At 38.1% G+C, this 18016-nt stretch overlaps 1 protein-coding gene across 9 annotated transcripts in view; it reads left to right on the forward strand.

Moving 5' to 3' along the window:
- Positions 1-13284, forward strand: part of kcnc3a (potassium voltage-gated channel, Shaw-related subfamily, member 3a) — a 61908-nt gene extending 48624 nt beyond the window's left edge. For 4 of the 9 annotated variants that reach the window (XM_065277590.1, XM_065277605.1, XM_065277621.1 and 1 more), the window contains 2 exons: positions 2978-8153; positions 8994-13284. In XM_065277590.1, the coding sequence (XP_065133662.1) occupies positions 2978-3141 (164 nt within the window). In that variant the 3' untranslated portion in view covers positions 3142-8153; positions 8994-13284. The remainder of the gene's footprint in view (positions 1-2977; positions 8154-8993) is intronic. The other 5 variants (XM_065277612.1, XM_065277617.1, XM_065277637.1 and 2 more) reach the window with 3 other exon arrangements.
- The last annotated feature ends 4732 nt before the right edge of the window (positions 13285-18016 follow it).

The following is an 18016-nucleotide window of genomic DNA, read 5'->3' on the forward strand; positions in this document are numbered from 1 at the left end:
TGCGTACGATGAAACCGTCTATAGTAGTTAATACTCTGTTAATGTAATAAAGGGACTAGTAGTGTATTCTTTCTTAAACATGCATTCATATTGTAACTGGTCAGAGAGAGATTACAAATGGCAAATGTGTATGGTTTACTGTTAAATTTTACTTCAAGCTATAGCGGCCAAAAGTGATGTCCCCGGGTGTATTGTACAAATGAGGTGCATTGTACAAATTGGGCAATAGAAGGTGTTTGGTATAAATGAAATCGGGCCAAACACCTTTAAGGACAAAATAATTTGGCATAAAGGCAAGCCAATGTGTATTAGGAAATCAGGATTTTATTTAAATACAAAAAAATCCATCGAAAAACCAAAGGTTTGCAGGCAATTTTTACAGCATATTTAACTGTTATTTATTTTTATTAATTTTCTTTTGTTCAGTTTATACTTCAAACACACTAATAAGGTATACATACGAAATACAGGTGCTGGTCATATAATTAGAAAGTCATGAAAAAGTTGATTTATTTCACTAATTCCATTCAAAAAGTAAAACTTGTATATTATATTCATTCATTACATACAGACTGATATATTTCAAATGTTTATTTATTTTACTTTTGATGATTATAACTGACAACTAAGGAAAATCCCTAAATTAATATCTCAGAAAATTTGAATATTGTGAAAAGGTACAATATTTAAGGCACCTGGTACCACACTCTACTCAGCTAATTAACAAAACACTTGCAAAGGCCTTTTACTGGTCTCTCAGTCTAGTTCTGTAGGCTACACAATCATGGGGAAGACTGCTGACTTGACAGTTGTCCAAAAGATGACCATTGACACCTTGTACAAGGAGGGCAAGACACAAAAGGTCATTGCAAAAGAGGCTGGCTGTTCACAGAGCTCTGTGCCAAGCACATAAATAGAGAGGCGAAGGGAAGGAAAAGATGTGGTAGAAAAAAGTGTTCTAATTTTCTGAGAGACTGATTTGGGGATTTTCCTTAGCTGTCAGTTATAATCATCAAAAGTAAAATAAATAAACATTTGAAATATATCGGTCTGTGTGTAATGAATGAATATAAAATAAAAGTTTCACTATTTGAATCAAAAAGTAAATCAACTTTTTGATGATATACTAATTATATTACCATCCCCTGTATTTTATGCATCTTTAATAAAATATTTGAATAAAGAGCGACGATGTCAATTGTTGGACATCATGAGCCACTACTGTATATTGATCAAAAGAAAGAAAGAAAGAAAAAAAGAAAGGTACACATTAGTTGCTCAGCACACACATAAGCACACACATTTTTGGTAAATGAGCAATCTTTTGACTTTAATAACCCAATAATATATATTATTCCATATAGTCATCTCTTGTTGCACCACTGGTTTGATGTAAGGAACGTGGTGACCCAGATCTGTCCACTAAGCATCGCCTCTCTTTGCTGCTTCTATAGGCAATGCTTTAGATTGAATTTCAAGTGGCTGTGCAGCACCCAGTGTCCACACTCACACTTACAGACATTATAAACACACACTTCCTAACAGACCTACATCACGGCAGGGACTGGAGATAGGATTGGCGACTATACGACAGTAGGACCTTCTTAACACCCTGTGTTTTTCCTTCCTCGTGAGCTTCTGTTGTTTTGTTAAGAAGTCTTAACTCACCGTGTTTGTGTTTGTGTGGGAAGTTCTCCTCAGTGTCAGGAGGGGGTTTGTCTACTGTGTATTCTGCCAGTTCTTCCTTCCATATCCATTCACTTCAGCCTGTTTAGTACTGTACCTAGCAAGTCCAGTTCTTCCCCTTTCACAAAGCTGGAAATAAGTCATGAAACGGGGGTCGGAATAGTATTTTTTAATGTGTCTGAAACATTTAGCATTTTAAAATATACACTACATAAAATGCTGGGCTATTTTCAATCCAGTTTTGACCCAACAATGGGTTACAACAAACACAGCGTATGAATCCGTACTTCATGTAAATTAGTGTCATGACCACTGACATTTATGCATTCATACTTCATTTGAATAAAATGGCAAGAAACATGTTAGCTACGTAATCAATTCCTTTGTGTCTTTCATTATAAACACTAGCAAAAGTTGACACTTTTTTCCAAATTAAAACAATACTGGACTAAGTCAAAAATGTTTGGCTTAAAGAATCAGATCTTAAAAAAAAAGGCAGAAATGGATGTGGAAGGTAAGCTTCCAGGCACCGTAGGGTCACGTGAAGCTACGTTAGTTCCTGTAGTACTCTACAGAAATACACAAATATAACTCATGGCGTGTGGAGAAGACAAATTTGCTGCTAATATTGGAAAGACACTGAGTCTGAAACGCTTGAGCTTCACCTGGCCCACTGTGCTGACTGAGGCTGTGTGCGCCTCAGCGCTTTGACTAGACGGAGGTCCTCTGCTATACCTTCTGTGTTGGACTCCTGTGCTAGTATCAGAACATCTGAGACTGGGTCAAACACCTGGAAGCTAAACTCTTTACCCGACTATTGGTCTGAGTCAGCCATCAGGTGCTTCATCCACCTGCTCTGTCTCTCCCTTAAACTGTATGTGGCTGCGACTAGAGGGAGTTTTTTGTAATATTGCTGTATCATAAACAAAAATGACAAGAAAACTTGATGACATTTCATAACTCTCATTTTTTTCTGTTTTGTCCTTTGTCTCTGTCTCTGTTTGTCCCTGTCTGTCTTTCTGTCTATCTGTCTGTCTGTCTGTCTGCTTATGTGTCATTTACATTTGTTTCATTTGCTCATTCGTTTTCTTGATTTACTAATTTTCAACTATTATTAACTGTTTTTGCCAATTCTGTCATGCCTTTTAATCCACTAATAATACATTTTTGTCATTTACCATGTAATAATCTCATTATTTAAAATCCCACTAACAAAATACATCTGCCTCCATCCATAATTCCTTCTTTTCTACATTACTCTGTATTTTCGACCTCGGCTCGCTATCTGTAGCAGCCGGCTATGAGAAGTCCCGCAGCCTCAATAACATCTCGGGGATGTCGGGGGCTCCTTTGCGTCTGACCCCCATCACCCCAATCAACAACCAACCCTATGAACCCTACGAGACCCCTGGCCCTCTACGCCGCTGCAGATCCCCCATACCCTCGATTCTGTAGCACAGCGTAGGACACAACGACAAATTAAACAAAGAAGGACGCTCAATGCACCCTCATTCTGCAATAGTATTAATAATCGTGATAATGACGCTAAGTACTCGCACCTCAGCTCCTCCATTGTTTGGACAGGGTGGGACTATTTTTAATGTCATGCCTCAAAGGGGGTTGATGAGCTTTAAGTACTTAAATGAATCAAATGAGCATTTTCAGTCATTTTATCGCACATACTTCAGGCAATATCTCAGACAGGCAACTAAAACAATTATATGCTGTATCTTCGAGCGAGTTATGCCTTATTAATATACAAAAAAAAGAAGCACTGAATAATGTTATAATAAAACCCCTCACTGGTCCGTAGGCAGCGGTGAGCACCCTGTAGGAAATCTATACCTGTAGTTGAATGACTGTAGTTGGCTTTCCCACATTCTCTGCCTGTTTGCTGGTTATGTAAAAACTATAAGACTGTGAAATCCAGCAGGCTTATTCATTGAGCAGCAGTTGCTCTTTTGATAAACCATTATAGGCCTTGAAAAATAAATTCTCTTCATATCAAAGCTTGGAGGTCACAGAAGACAAGTAGTTCAAGTGCATGCAAGAAATGACTAAAGTTAGGCAAGTAGAGCATAACTAAACTAAAACTCAGTCCCGTTTAACTGCTACATGAACCTATACATCTACTCTACTCTGCTGGACTGATGTTAACATAAAGCAAAGCCCTGAAGCGCTACTGTAATGGATCTAGAATCGGATTAGTTTGGTTGATTTTAAGTTTTGGTGATTTGGGCCATGGAGCATTATCAATATCACTCGTAAGGACACTTTAACCTCACGTAATCACATCGCTTTAAAACATTTCCAACAGTAACGGTGGTTTGCACTGAATATCTTGAAAAATGTACCTCGCAGGGGACACTATTTGTGAGCTAAGTCTAAAAATACTTAAACGGTGTTTGTGCAATACTGTATCAACTATTACGATGACCTCAGATGAGCTGGAGACTTTACTATTTGCAACTATTAACTTTAACTACTATTGTAAAATAACAGCGAGACCGAGAACTGATCATTACAAAAGGCTATTTTTGTACTATAAAGCATTTAGACATCATAGGGGATAGGAGTTGTGTGAGCTTTGAGTTGGAGTCTGGAGATCTTGCATGGAGATGTACTATGAACTTTTTAGTTTTTGTATTTTGACATACTACTCTGCATTTTTGTCACAAGAACCATACAACGAAACGAAAGGAGGAGCCATCATATTAAGGGCCTATAAACTTCTGCACTTCTTCTGGACCCTTACCAATTTGTATAGCGCATGAAAGAACTTTTACTATGGTATTTCCTCATAAATATGAAGACATGTGAAGCTGCACTCCTCACTGGATATCCGCGTATAATGGGGCTGTGGTGAACCAGACAGTTCATCTAAGGGCACGAATTAACTGGACCTTCATCATCATCATCATCACTGTCATTATCCTCCCTAATCATTATTATCATTTCCGATTACTGTTATTCCTATAATTTGAATGCAGTATAAAATCAGTTCAGTTTGTTTTCTCTCTGGTCCCCTTTTCTTTCTCTATTTTTTTTGTTTTTTTTATCTGCCCTGTCTTTTGGATGCTGACCTTCGTACCAATATAAAGGAGGGAACATTGAATGGATGCTGGATTGACAGCGGTCAGTAAGAGAAGAAAAAGATGACAAAATGAACTCTTTGAAATGCATATATGAGGCATATGTTTCACTGTGTGGGGGTGCACAGATTTCATACACACCTCTCAGCAATGGCAGCTCACAAAACTTCTTGTTTTCTTTTGTGTAAAGAAACTGAAAATCTGAGGTGTAAATGACAAAAATTTTATTAAGTTTTGTATATTAGTTAAACAGTTGATCAGAAATCCAAGGAGCAGTTCTTTTTAGTTTTACAGGAAAGAATTAGTTTTGATATTCTGTAGTAATATCAAAACTAGTAGATACACTTCATCTAAATTAAGCAGTGGAATTCTACAAAGAGTCCATTTTATATTTTCTCCATTTGAAGAGATGCAAAAGCCGTACTATACGTTTATCAAATCCGCTTAATCCCGGCCTTGGGCCATTCAGAAATACCGGTTTGTTAGCAGAATCCATTAAGAGGGTCTAATAAAAATGCAAATTTACAAGAAAACATGTCAGATACACTTAGAGGCTTTTGCATCTGAGCTCTTCATTTGTTGTTAATATTACTGCCACATTCACAGTAAAAATATACTTCAGGCACTATTTAAAGTTTGACAGATGCCTAGAGCCTTTTGGAGAACCTTTTTGTTTAACTTCTGCAAATTCTCAAAAAAGTCAAAGACTTCTTTAAAAGGTGCTAGAGGTTCTTTAAAGGGTTCAGCCAGGGTGGCATCTTAAGAAACCCAAATGGTGCCTGAAGAAGGATTTAATTTTTACAGTGTAGCTCGTACACTCTCTCTCCTCCTCTCTTCTCTCGTTGTCAGCTAGAGAAAAGAAAGTAATGGTGGTTATTGATTACATAGAGTATGCATGGAGGAAGGAAACGGTGTTATGATTTGTCTGCATGTGCACTGCTTCATGTGCATTTAAGGTCTCACTAAAGGCCATGTGCTGGATGTATGCAGTGCCTCATGTGAGCAGGTTGATGCAGTATCAAGGGAGCTCTTTTTTCAGATCAGTGTGACAAGCAAAATACAAAAGGGATTATTTCAGCAGAAGCATTCATGCTGATCTGAGATCCATTAAGATTTTTTTTCGAGAAAAAAACTAAAAAGAACTGTTTAGATTGGTTTGGTTTCAATTATTGTATTTATTTTTTCAAAAGTGTATATTTGAAATGTCTGTTCAAAGTAGGTCCATATTGAATCAGCAGACTTTTTCACATTCTAAAAAAAGAAAAAATTACCAAAATGATATATTTAGAGGGAGAGAAAGAGGGAATCACATATCGTCACCTTAATCCCTGTGTGGTTCTGGTCTGCCCAACACTTTTTATTTCTCATCTTCACCTCATGATCCTCATACTCTGCATTTCATTTTTCAATCTTTTTTTTGTTTTTTTTCTGCTCTTTATGAGGGTCTAGAGGTCTCAATGATGTGTACAGTTTTGAAGGTTGACTTTGTAATTTCCACATGCATGGATTTTCATTGTGAGCAATAAGGGAATTCAAAGTCTACGTGACAAGTGTTTTGATAAGACAATGTATTTTGTAAAGAAGTTTATGTACATGTATGTTCATATAAGTGTGTACATATGGATGTGTATATTCATACACATGCATATCAATGATTTGCATGATACAAATGTACAAACGTTTTTCATTGCTGTTACCAGTATTTCTGTTATTCTTGACTTATTTTTGCATGCTGGGATGCTATTGGGTGGCAGAGACCATTACAACAACTGTTTTATATTGTTTGTATTTATTAATGAGGGTTTGAATATGCTTTAACTATGTACCTGTTTGCTTTAGTTTTTCTTCTCTTTTTTTTCTGTTCGAAAGCATCAAAAGCATTGCAGATTGTCATTTTATGATTTATTCTTTTTCATCTTTTCGCAGAGAACTATTCTGAAAGCCCAGTGCTTATCAGGTATATGCAAAAAGAAGCAGTAACTGTGAACTAATCCTAGAACAGAAAATCCACTTCTTCCTTTTACAAATACATTCCCGAACGAACACCTGCCCCCCTGTCCCCCAAAACCAACATCAGCTCCTGTACATTCCATTCAGTCTTCAAAGACGATTTCAGTTCTGTATTGCCATCTCACTCACCCCAAACCCATACCATCATCAATCTTATAGTTATGCATTATTAATGAGGATTTTTCTTGTTGCATTAACTTCAGCTCTGACCCCCTCTGCAGGTTTTACGGGGGAACGAACTGACGTAGCATTCAGTGTTGTAGCTCACTAGCACTCTTTGGTCACTTTATTTTTATTTAAACAATACATTTAGGCGTTCATTGGAATGGCTTGCACCGTCAGAACGTTCTTGTGCAAAGCAGCGGTTCTTCCATTTGTCATTCAATAATACCACTGTTCAGGGAAGTGGAGGATAATGATAATGGCACTGACTACAGCGATGCATGTTTCCACACATTCTTAAAAAATGCTGCATCCTAATGCATATTTTGGTTTTTCTGTGTTTAGTCGATTTGTAGAGGCAAGTCAGGGTGGGCAGAGTAGGAGGGGCCAGATCCATTTACAGTAAATCCCTTTACGAGTAGTAGAGAGAGGCCTGCTCCTAGTAAGCTTAGTTACCCAATGCCCTGGTAAGCAGAAACAAAGCTGCATGTGACCACAGAGGAAGATGTAAATAATTCTCGTGTACACAAATTGCATGTTAACAGCACAGAAGCTATAGCGTGTGGCATTTGAAATAAGGAGAGCAAGTAAGTTTAAGCAGTTCAATTATATTACCCAGAATCCTCTCTGTCTCTGTCAGACTTACGCTCCCCTATCACTACTCAGGTATATCTCTCTTTTGTTTGTCTAAACCAGTGCTTCCAAAATGATGTCATTTAAAACAGACAGAGAGAAAGAGAGACAGTGATGATTTATCCACATCCCGTTTATATGTGCATATATGAAATAATTCTGTTTTCTCATCAAGTCTTCCTGGTTCACAGTGTCCTACCCGTCTTTCACCAGTCCACCGTTTTGTTATCTCCCACCACTGTCATTTCACGTCATTTTAATTTATTGACTCTACTGCTTCCAAAAAAAAAAACAGCCACCACCAACCAAAAAGCCCGGATAACATAAGAAATCAAGGAAAACCATTCACTTGTTAAAACTTTTCAAACACGGTTTGCCATAAGTGGATTACAAAAAACTGTATATGGAATCAGGACTCGACCGAATCAGGAGATGAAAACATGAGGGACAGATTGTGTGTTTGAGTGTTAAGAGGATTTTCGACAAATGAAGACAGGCGCCGTGAAATGGAGGACAGTTTGGGGAAGAAAGAAAATAAAAGAGGAGGAGTTGCGCTGAACGCTTCTCAGTGTAAGGATGGTGTGAATGCGTGTCAATGCGTGTCCCGCTGTTCCCATGTGATGTGCTTGACTGTGTGCTTCAGTGGTTTTTGTGTGACCCTTTGATTTCCTGCTCTACTCATGTTTGGCTCCGGTGCACTTGCTCTCTATTCCCTATGCCATATGCACGACCCGTTTGGTGATATTCAAATAAAGGGCACTTCATGGGGAATAGGGAGTGTTTTTTGGGACGCACCCTTTGTGTTTCTTGTATGAAGTGGATTCACTGATGTACACTGAGCATTTGCTTTGTTCTGGTCAGTCCTGGAGGGCTGACAAAATCGATAGATGATATTGATGTTGTTATTCACAAAGATAATCGACCGGGGAATGCAAAACTCCACGTCTAGCAGATTTTGTGGCCCTCAGTGACTGGAAGTTTTATTTAGCTTTGTGTGTGTTCGTTTTTGTGAGTGTGGTTTCAAGAGATCTTGGTTTTGCATTTCTATGTTTTGATTTTGAGCGCATGTTACGATGGGCTTTGCTGTGAGTAGGTTTTACAGTGGGTTTTTCTTTCGGAGACATGACCTGGAGAAAATAATGTTAAAAGAAATGTCATGGGCATCACTAGAAAACGTATGTGTTTGGCTTATAGCTTTGGCTCTCACAGTTGCACAGTCCACAGTGACTCTCATCTGTGATAGCTACTAGCAGTCTGTAGCTTCAAATGCGTTAAAATTGAGGCGATGCAATTTTGCCACGCAATACTGATTTCTCTGTCCCACATTTTCCTATTTCCCCCATCTGTCTGTCTTTCTTTCTTTGCTTCTGCCTTTCTTTCCTCTTTCTTTCTTACTTTTCCTTCTCACAGTGCTGAGCTTCTGAACTGCCCCTTTATCACTTCAGAAGAGCTCCACGACTGCAGAGCCGATCCAGAGTCAAACCCCAGGGTCGCCACAAGATTAGAGATGACTCGGAGAAGACGAAAGAGAGAAAATGAGAGATGAAAGAAGTGCTAAACCGACTTGAAAAGAAAACATTGTGTCACTCATCTCTCCATTACTCATTTAACCCCTGAGTATATCAGTCCGACGTAGGTGCAATAACCTGATGATGATTCTGTTTCTTTGGAGGATGTCAAACTTTGATTCTTCCAGGGATCCTAAAGGGCAAAATTCAGCATACAAACTTTGGTATGTTCAGGCAAGTCCCTTTCTCTAACTACCTGTAGAGCGAGGTGGAAAATGGATGCAATTTAAATGGACAAGAACTATTTTTGTGGCGTGTGAAGTTTAATGCACCTGCAACCTCGTGTTTCCACAAGTGAAAAAATCCATCATCAATTTCAATCCAGTCTTAGATACAACTAATGTGTGGAAAAATACCCATCATGCTCTTTCAACGCTATGCAATTCAACCACACATTGAAATCAACAGACCACGGTCAAGTTCATCAAAAGCTTGGATCACCCAAACTTTTCCTCTCTCTCTCTGACCTTTTGGAAATCTTGCACGTGCTTTAATTAAAATAGACTATACAACATCATCAGTCTGGCATATATACCACACAAACTCTTTCCCATCCATTCCATTGGAAATCTTATTAAGAGTGTCCTGCTCAGGGCAGACTTTTTAAAGAAACGATTGTCAACATCACTCTCTCGTCTCTCTCTCTCTCTCTCTCTCTCTTTCTCTCTATCTTAGTTAAGCTCTCTGCATCTCAGCATTTCTGTTCCACTGTAGATGAACTGCATGGCATGAATGAAATGGGAAAAAAGAGAGAAAGGTGCTAGAGATCACACCGAGAGGAACCTGATATGAAATTCAAATCATAGACAGGACCGCTCTGTTTGCACAGTAAAACGGCTGGTCGAAATAAACTCTGGATCAATGGATGGAGACATCACGGATGATAAAACGCTACGCGAGGAACAGAAAAAATGACATACTGTACGTGCATGACACCTGTTGATGGACAGAGGGGTTTTTAAGCGGACTGGGTGAACTTTAAACAAAAGTCAAAAAAAGAGAAAAAAGAAAGAGAAATTTAAAAATGCATTTTCTCACTTTGTTTACCAGCATGACTAAACTGCATGACTTCTGTAAGCCCTGAACCCCAAATTAGAGGGCTTGAAATCACTAAACAGCAAAATCAAATGGAAACAATAAAGGTTTATGCTAAATGCTACTAAATTTAAAAAAAAAAGATTATATTTAAAAAAAAGAGAGGCTCTATATTTTGTTTTTGAATATAAAAGAATAATGTAAAAATATATAGGATTGCAAGATTCATACGGTTTTGTTGGAATACAAACCCCCACCAAGTCTAGCCGAATGATGAGATGAACCCCTTCAACTACTGCTCCCTCCATGGCTTCCTTTTTGATTTTCTGTCGTTTCATCCTTTACTTGAACTCTCCTGGCTCTCTGCTCTGCCCTTCACAGTCTATGCTGAGCATTGCATCACCCCTGCGGTCTCTTGTCATGGTCTCCAGCAGTGACATCACAGCTCCCGTGGAGAGCTACAGGGCTTTGCTTTTAATGGTTATGAGTCTGTAGTGCAAGGCGGGTGTGGGATTTCTTTTCACGTTTGTATCATGTTCTCGGTGAGGTCGTTGAAGGGATGTGTTTTGATTTGCAATATAACTTATTCATTTCTGTTCTTTGGGTAAATCAAAGCTTTAAGAAGTCTTATGAATATTAGCTTTGTGTGAACTTGAGAGTTCGACACTCTGAGCACTTACATTGCAAAGTACTATTGTCCTATCAAGCCATATAATATAAGAGCAGCGCCAACATCAAGATCACAGGTGCTCAGGAGGACAAGCTGAAACCAGAAGATAGCTTTGTGTAGTGTTTTTTCATTAGCATCTAATTTTGTTTATTCTTCTTGTAAACTTCCATATTGACTTTGAGCTTGAATGATATCAAATCATCATTTCATTATTACTGCTTTTACGCCACGTTTGATCTCATTTGCTTTACCAACAATGGATGAATGCAACAAGGGATGATGGGTTTAATTTGTCAAACTGCTACTATTAAGTTATTTGTATTTTCATGTTTAATTATTAAGTGTTCATATTCTCAAAAACTTTTCTTTTCATTCATTATTTCCAGAATTTGATGCAAACTTTGTTTAGCAACTACCTATGCAACACCTAAGCAAAACCTTAGCAGCTTCCACACATGTCATGTCCTCAGGCCAGCTGGCTGGTGTCTGTTTATTGGTGCTGTGTGTCCAGGCAGTCGAGGTGAAGACATATTTGCAGCTCCTTTACTATGAGATCAAGGGCCAGCATTGTGTAGCGTGTAGTGCACAGAAGAAGTAACGTTAGCAGCTGGACTAAGTAGCTTGAAGGTACAACAAACGTGTGCAGCTGTAGTAGCCATGTCGCTGGTGCACTCTCCTAAGTTACCTTCTCACTTAATGTCTTCTTTTGGTTCAGGGGTGTACAGCCCAGTATATACGCGATGCAGGAAGACATCCATGCACTTTTCAAGTGAAAATATACATTTATATGTAAGCATATACTCATCTCAGAGAATATATTAGAGATATATGTTACCAAAAGGAAATGTCACTTTGCATCTCGCTCGCATTTGCAGTATGCTTACAATGAGATGTGCCTCTCTGGTCGATTAAATAGTTCATTTTCACAAATAGATATTACTGGGCAGGAGCAATAATGACGGAACGCCACCCGTTTCACGTAGTTTAGTGTCGGCATTAGGAATTGGGGGACAGGTTGATTTCATTCCTACTAAATACAGTGTGCCTGAAACTGTTCCCTGAATATTTATGTATGTTAATCGGCCACATCGTTTCGAAGACGGCTCTCTCGGTTCTCTAGCGTGTATGAGAATTTGTCCTGTGTGTTTCAGCCATACATGCATTTGCTGAGTAAGGTCACGTCCCCACACTTGCATACCTTTACTTGAAACCCAAATACAAAACATATCAGAGAGGAGCAGAACAAAGCCAGAATCTAAATTCACTCTTTCTCGTTTTCCTGTTTGCATCCCCCTCTCATTCCTCTCTTCCCTCCTGTTCTCGATTTTTGAGGAAGACGCTTTTTTGCATCTCTTGTTCTTGTGTTTTTCTATCATATTGTTTGAAGTCGTTTGAAGATTATAATGCATGCATGGAGTAAAATGAGGACAATAATTTGTGAATGGCCAGATTGAACCATCTCTTTCACCTGGGCTCTCTACTCTGCTACCTCTCCTCCCTCTATACAGAGAGAAAGAAAGAACACCTCTGGCTAAAACATATTTCCCCTTTTCCTTTCAAATGTAGCAGTACCAAAAATACATTATGGGTATACATTAGCCATAATAAAAATGACCTTACTTATATATAGTTTTTATGTTCGTGTAAATTTGGTGCCTGGTGTGTCTGAAGAAAATTTCGGTAGCCTTCATTTTAGCTAATGCTAAACAAGAGCTTCCACAGACTCAGAGCTGAAACAAAGATGCAGCAGACCCTCAGTTTATTTGTTTATCAGTTGTGTCTGTGAACCTACAGTACTATTATATATTTTGGCCACCATATTTTTTTATACTTCAGTTGCACTTTAACTTGCTGTCTCTACGTGTAGCTTGTTTAAAGGGGGAATTCATTGCACTATCAATCACAGCATACGGAGCTGCTGTGTCTACTGCTGAGCGCGACCTTAACCATACATAAACCCCCGAGTTAATAAACCGAGACAGAGATAGAGAGAGAGCAAGAGAGAGAGAGAGAGAGGCCAGTAAGAAAGAGAAGGTTCCCAAAACAATGAACGAGTTCTATGCTACGTACTAAGATTGATGCTGGATACAATTTTATTGTCATAAATAAAAGAGAAAAAATATCAAGAACTGTATAAAACATATTTCAATGGAATGTTTATTATTTACCTTTTATATTTTTGAAATGTATAATAAAAAAAACTATTAATAAACTGTAATAATTTAACAGAGTTTGTGAAAACTGAGACTTAAAAAATTGTTATATTACTAAAAGTATGAAAGTTTGAACGTGAATGCAAACCTACCTGATCAAATCTTCTCCATTACAGATAGGAAAAGTAAAAAAAGAACATTAGAAAAATGAGATACAATTAAAAAAGTTATCAAAAACTCAATAAAAATGTTAAAAGCTCATGCCAAAATTTTCATTATGAGTCCCGTGTCATTCTTCAAACGTTGATCAGATTTTTCTGGGTTGATACAGTAAAGATTACAATTATTAATCCAAGGTATTTGGTTTAAATAATTTGTGTTAATAGTGTTTTATCTAAATGATTTTGTATTCATGTATTTAATCTTTGATGATTAATTTTACTCATGCTATTGAAACAAGGAGGTAAAAGAGCAGAGAAAATGACAATCTGGTATTGAATTAAACAGCATTAATGTTTTATCTTTGGGTATTTGAATACTAAACCATGAGCAACAATTGTTGCAGAACAGGCTTTCCATTTCAGCTTGGCAACAAGACCACCCATGGGCATCGGAAGGAAAAAGGTGGTTGGGGAGTAAATGCCATTATCTTGTAATCTGGTGCCTTTTAATTAAACACTTGCTTTTAGTGCCTAAAAGCTTTGTTTACCTTCACTGTAAAAATTCTTTGCTGCCTTAAAAAAATGTTTGTTGAATCAACTCAAATTTACAAGTCATTTCAACTTACTATTATTTATCTTGACTAGAGATGAGTTGTTATAACTACAGATGATTTATTATAACTCCTCTATATCACCTCTATAGATTTGAGTGATGGCGCTCCGATAAGTGAACAGACATGTGTGCTAAATTACAGAAAAAGTAAGTGGGTTCAGTTATCATTAGTCTTGGGTCTTGTCCCACACATATAAAGGTTAAGATGCCCATGACTCCACCCTGATTTTTCAAAAAAGAAGATACAGTACAGTGAGATTTTAAATTGCTGATAGGTACAATACAACTATTAAGGCAAAGTAAACATTCAGATGTTTATTAAAGTCGCCATGAAACAAAAGTAGCGATTGTCGAATTTTCCCCATGGTGATTTACAGTAATGCGGCTTCTGAAATGTAAAAAGGTAGGGCTGGACTTAAAATTGTTTGAAATTGGATCTTGTTGTTCATTGCTAATCGCTGCACTTTTTCCAGACTCCGCTCACCTAAAGAGAATAAAGAGAGATCAGGTAGGTTTGAGATCAGGTAGGTTTGAGTTCATGCGGCGCTGTGCTGACCAATTGGCCCTGTCCCAAATGGCGCACTTCATGTGGACTTTCGGTCTTGTGGCCTTAAATTGCGTTTAGTCACTTAGTCTGCGTCTCCGTAGGGTGTCCCATCTGTCATTTTTATGCTCCGAAGTGTGCTCATCAATGCCCCCTTTGCAACCTTGATGTGGTTTTCTGTGAAGCCTGCATTGCAGCAGGAATCACGCACTTTACTAACCCAGAAGTCCTTGCAAAAAAGCAATCAGACTAATCAGACCACGGAAATGAGGAGTTCACACAGATGGGCAACTTCTTTTCCTATTTCTGGTGTGATACTCGAGTCTGTCCCAAAATACGACTCCGGTGCGTTATCGTGGACTCGCGTCAAGGGTCCCTATAGTCTGCATTACATTGGGCCCTATCTTGCACCCAGCGCAATTGACTTTGTCAGTGACGCATGTATCATTCGTATTTTGCGCCGGCGCACAGCGGGGTTTTTCCCTCCACAGATGCACGTCAGCAAACTAGGGAATGAACTTGCGCTCCCTGGGCGGTTCAGCGCAAAAAGGAGGCGTGTTGCGGCGCAAACCATCTCTTATGCTATTTTGCAGTTTCAAAAAACAATTGCGCTACTAACCAAAAAAAACTAGTCTAAAGTCAGTGGCGCGTTGCGCGTGGTTCATTATGCTATTTTAAGGGCGCATGCTTGACCATAATGTATAGCGTGCACAACGCGCATACACTTTGCTTATCTAATCTACACAGATGCAACAGTTATTTTTGCAAATCATAAATTGTTACACTTAAAAATATTAATACACGAGATAAGGGGAATCATAGTGGTGAGCATTGTGGTGATAGTTTTTATTTATTCTCATGCAAATAACGATTAAAATATTTTCATAACTTTGTTGTGTGGCTGTATTACGTTTATTTTATGTAAATAATAGTTAAAATGTTTTCATAAGAAACCTTAATGTATATGAACTTGATTTGTAAGAGTACTTTGGGGTTGGACCTTGCTTGCGTTTCTTGGGTCCGATTTCAAAGCCCCCAAACCCTTTTAGCGTTGAGGGTGGACGCAGCGATGTCCTCTGCTGGCGTCAAGTCCTGAGGCAGATCCACCTCCCGTTACACGGCGTGCCCGATTTATGCTGGCAAGCGTGGGATTCCCCCGTACAAGGACGTCGGTCTCCTCGGCTGTGAACCGCTCCTGGCGTGCGCCTGGTAAATCCGTCATAATAATAGCAACCCGCCATGGAACTTGCGCACTTGCGTTTAAAGGGAATGTTGGATAGCGTTCTGATTGGTTTATTTGACGTTACGCCCAAACCACACCTATGAATAATGAACCTACTTCAGACCAACCCCTTATTGATTTGCGCCCGGCGCAAGAGTTATTTCTCACGCCAGGAAAATAGCAACAGCGCCCAAGATCCGGCCACAAACTCACTTGCGCGTTGCGCTTCGCACTTGCGTTTCAGATCGTTAAAATAGAGCCCATTATGTCATTAAAGTGTGGACTCTAAAGAAGTCCATAAGTTGGGAGTTTGTTATTTGGAACAGGGCCTTCGGCGAGGTTTGACGCTTGCAGTCGAGGGAGGAGTTAAAGACTGCAAGCTTGCCTTAGTGGCGTGTGCACAGTGTTTCCTTGTTTTTAATCGCGAATGAAGAGAATTGGATGGTAAATTTGTCACAAAAATTTTTTTTTTTATGAAAGTTGCAACCAGAAACCCTTTATATTGAATATTTCAGTTGCTATTTCTTCTGTATGCTCAAAAATAACAAGAAACAAGCCTAGATTATTAAAAAACCAATAGAGTTTAATCTTTCGCTTCTTTTGATTTTATTTTTATTAAATGACACAATATAACATTAAAAAGCCTACCACAAAACATTGCTTGCACAAAAGCTTAGCAATTAATGCCAGATTTAAATAATGCTGTTGGAATGCCTTTAATAAAACCAAGACATGTGTACCTTTGTGGATTAAGCATTTTTTGGAGAGTATGTCAAGGCAAAGTAGCCTATACATATATTACAGTAAACACTCTTCATACTAAACTATAAAATTTAAAGTCTTGCTGGTTACTACTGAACTGTAAAAAGTGAAAAGTTGGATCAACTTAAAAAATAACCCCTTGATTTTTCCGCTCCTTATTTTTCACTGACTGAGAAATACAAACAACAGTGACGTTTTGATCTTTAAATAAGATACAACTGCTTTTTTGTTTAAAAATAATTTTATATACACTATAAACTACACTCTAAAAAAATGTGCTAAATAGCACTAAAAGCTCGTAATCATAGGAGAACCATTTTTAGTGCTATATAGCACATATATAACACCTATGAAGAACCAACCGGGGGTGATATAGCACCACTATAGAACCAAATATGGTTCTATATAGCACAATATGGTTCTACTGCAGATGCTATGGCACTTAAAATGGTTCCCCTATGATTACGAGCCAGTGAACCACTTTTAGTGCTATTTAGCACCATTTGTTTATAATATCTGTAACATATGTAAATTCATGCATCCTTTAGCGGTCTTTTTCTTCCTTCTACACTCTCTCCTAACCACCCATAGGCACATCTGTTCATTTTCCAGACAATATATCCTCCTAGCAGTAGTCCACTGATAAGAAGCAGTCCAGAAGAAGGTGAGATCGGTCTGGCTGAGGAGGATACTGTGTCTCTCAAGAAAGAGATGTAACTTACCTACAGGTAAAAAATATCCATTTATGTTATGGCTGCTATGTGTCTAAAGTTGTTCAGCATTATTGTGTTTATAATATTTTACCCATCCTGTTTGACTCCAGATCCAGCATGCTAGTTTGTAATGGAAGTAATCAGATGTCCAAGACAAAATGTCTGAGTCAGGGTCTCTATCCATAAGAGAAAAACAAAATCACACATGAATGGGTGTTCCCTTAAAATCATTAAACTCAATTGACTCTGAATATTGAAATAACTACATTACATACCTTTGCAATAAATTTAGCAATAAATCAGATCATCAAAATAAATCGTCCGCGGTTCATTTCTTTTTCAAAAACATCATCTACAAATGTCTGGAAAGCCTGTCTATTAGCCTTACAGTACGTGCAAAGTCATAAACAAACCTAAAATGAAACAAATAATGACGGATAAATTCTGCACTTTTATTATGACGTATGTTTGATATGAGAAATAGCCTACTAATAAAACTTGTCAACACTAACCCGGTGAATTCAGGATCGATTTTCTTTTCTGCATCCCAAATGAGTTCCGCTATATTTCCCAGTATTTGCTCGTGCTCATCATCCAGTTGTTGAGGTTCTGGAAGAGACTGTATGCACCCATCCTGTCTTTGTACCTCATCCCGCACTAGTCTTAAACACCATCATATGACAACATGATCGTATGTGATTTCAAAAATAAACAAACAATGAATCTTAATTTATTAAAATAAACATTTCAAGAAGAGGATCCAAACTGCCACAAAAATACTGAAAATATAAAAACTGGAAAAATAGGTATTGTTGAAAATTGATAGCAAATCATATTTACATTTCAAGTAGCCTATTGCACTTAAAAACAGACTTTAAATAGAGTTTAACCCTTATGTGTTGTTGGGGCCATTTTTGGCCATTTTTGCAATTTTTTTGTCTTAATTTGGCCACAACTTTCTCTGTGTTTCAGCAAATGGAATGATTTTTGGT

Source organism: Paramisgurnus dabryanus, chromosome 3 (assembly GCF_030506205.2).
Source record: "Paramisgurnus dabryanus chromosome 3, PD_genome_1.1, whole genome shotgun sequence".
In the NCBI taxonomy this organism is placed as follows: domain Eukaryota; kingdom Metazoa; phylum Chordata; class Actinopteri; order Cypriniformes; family Cobitidae; genus Paramisgurnus; species Paramisgurnus dabryanus.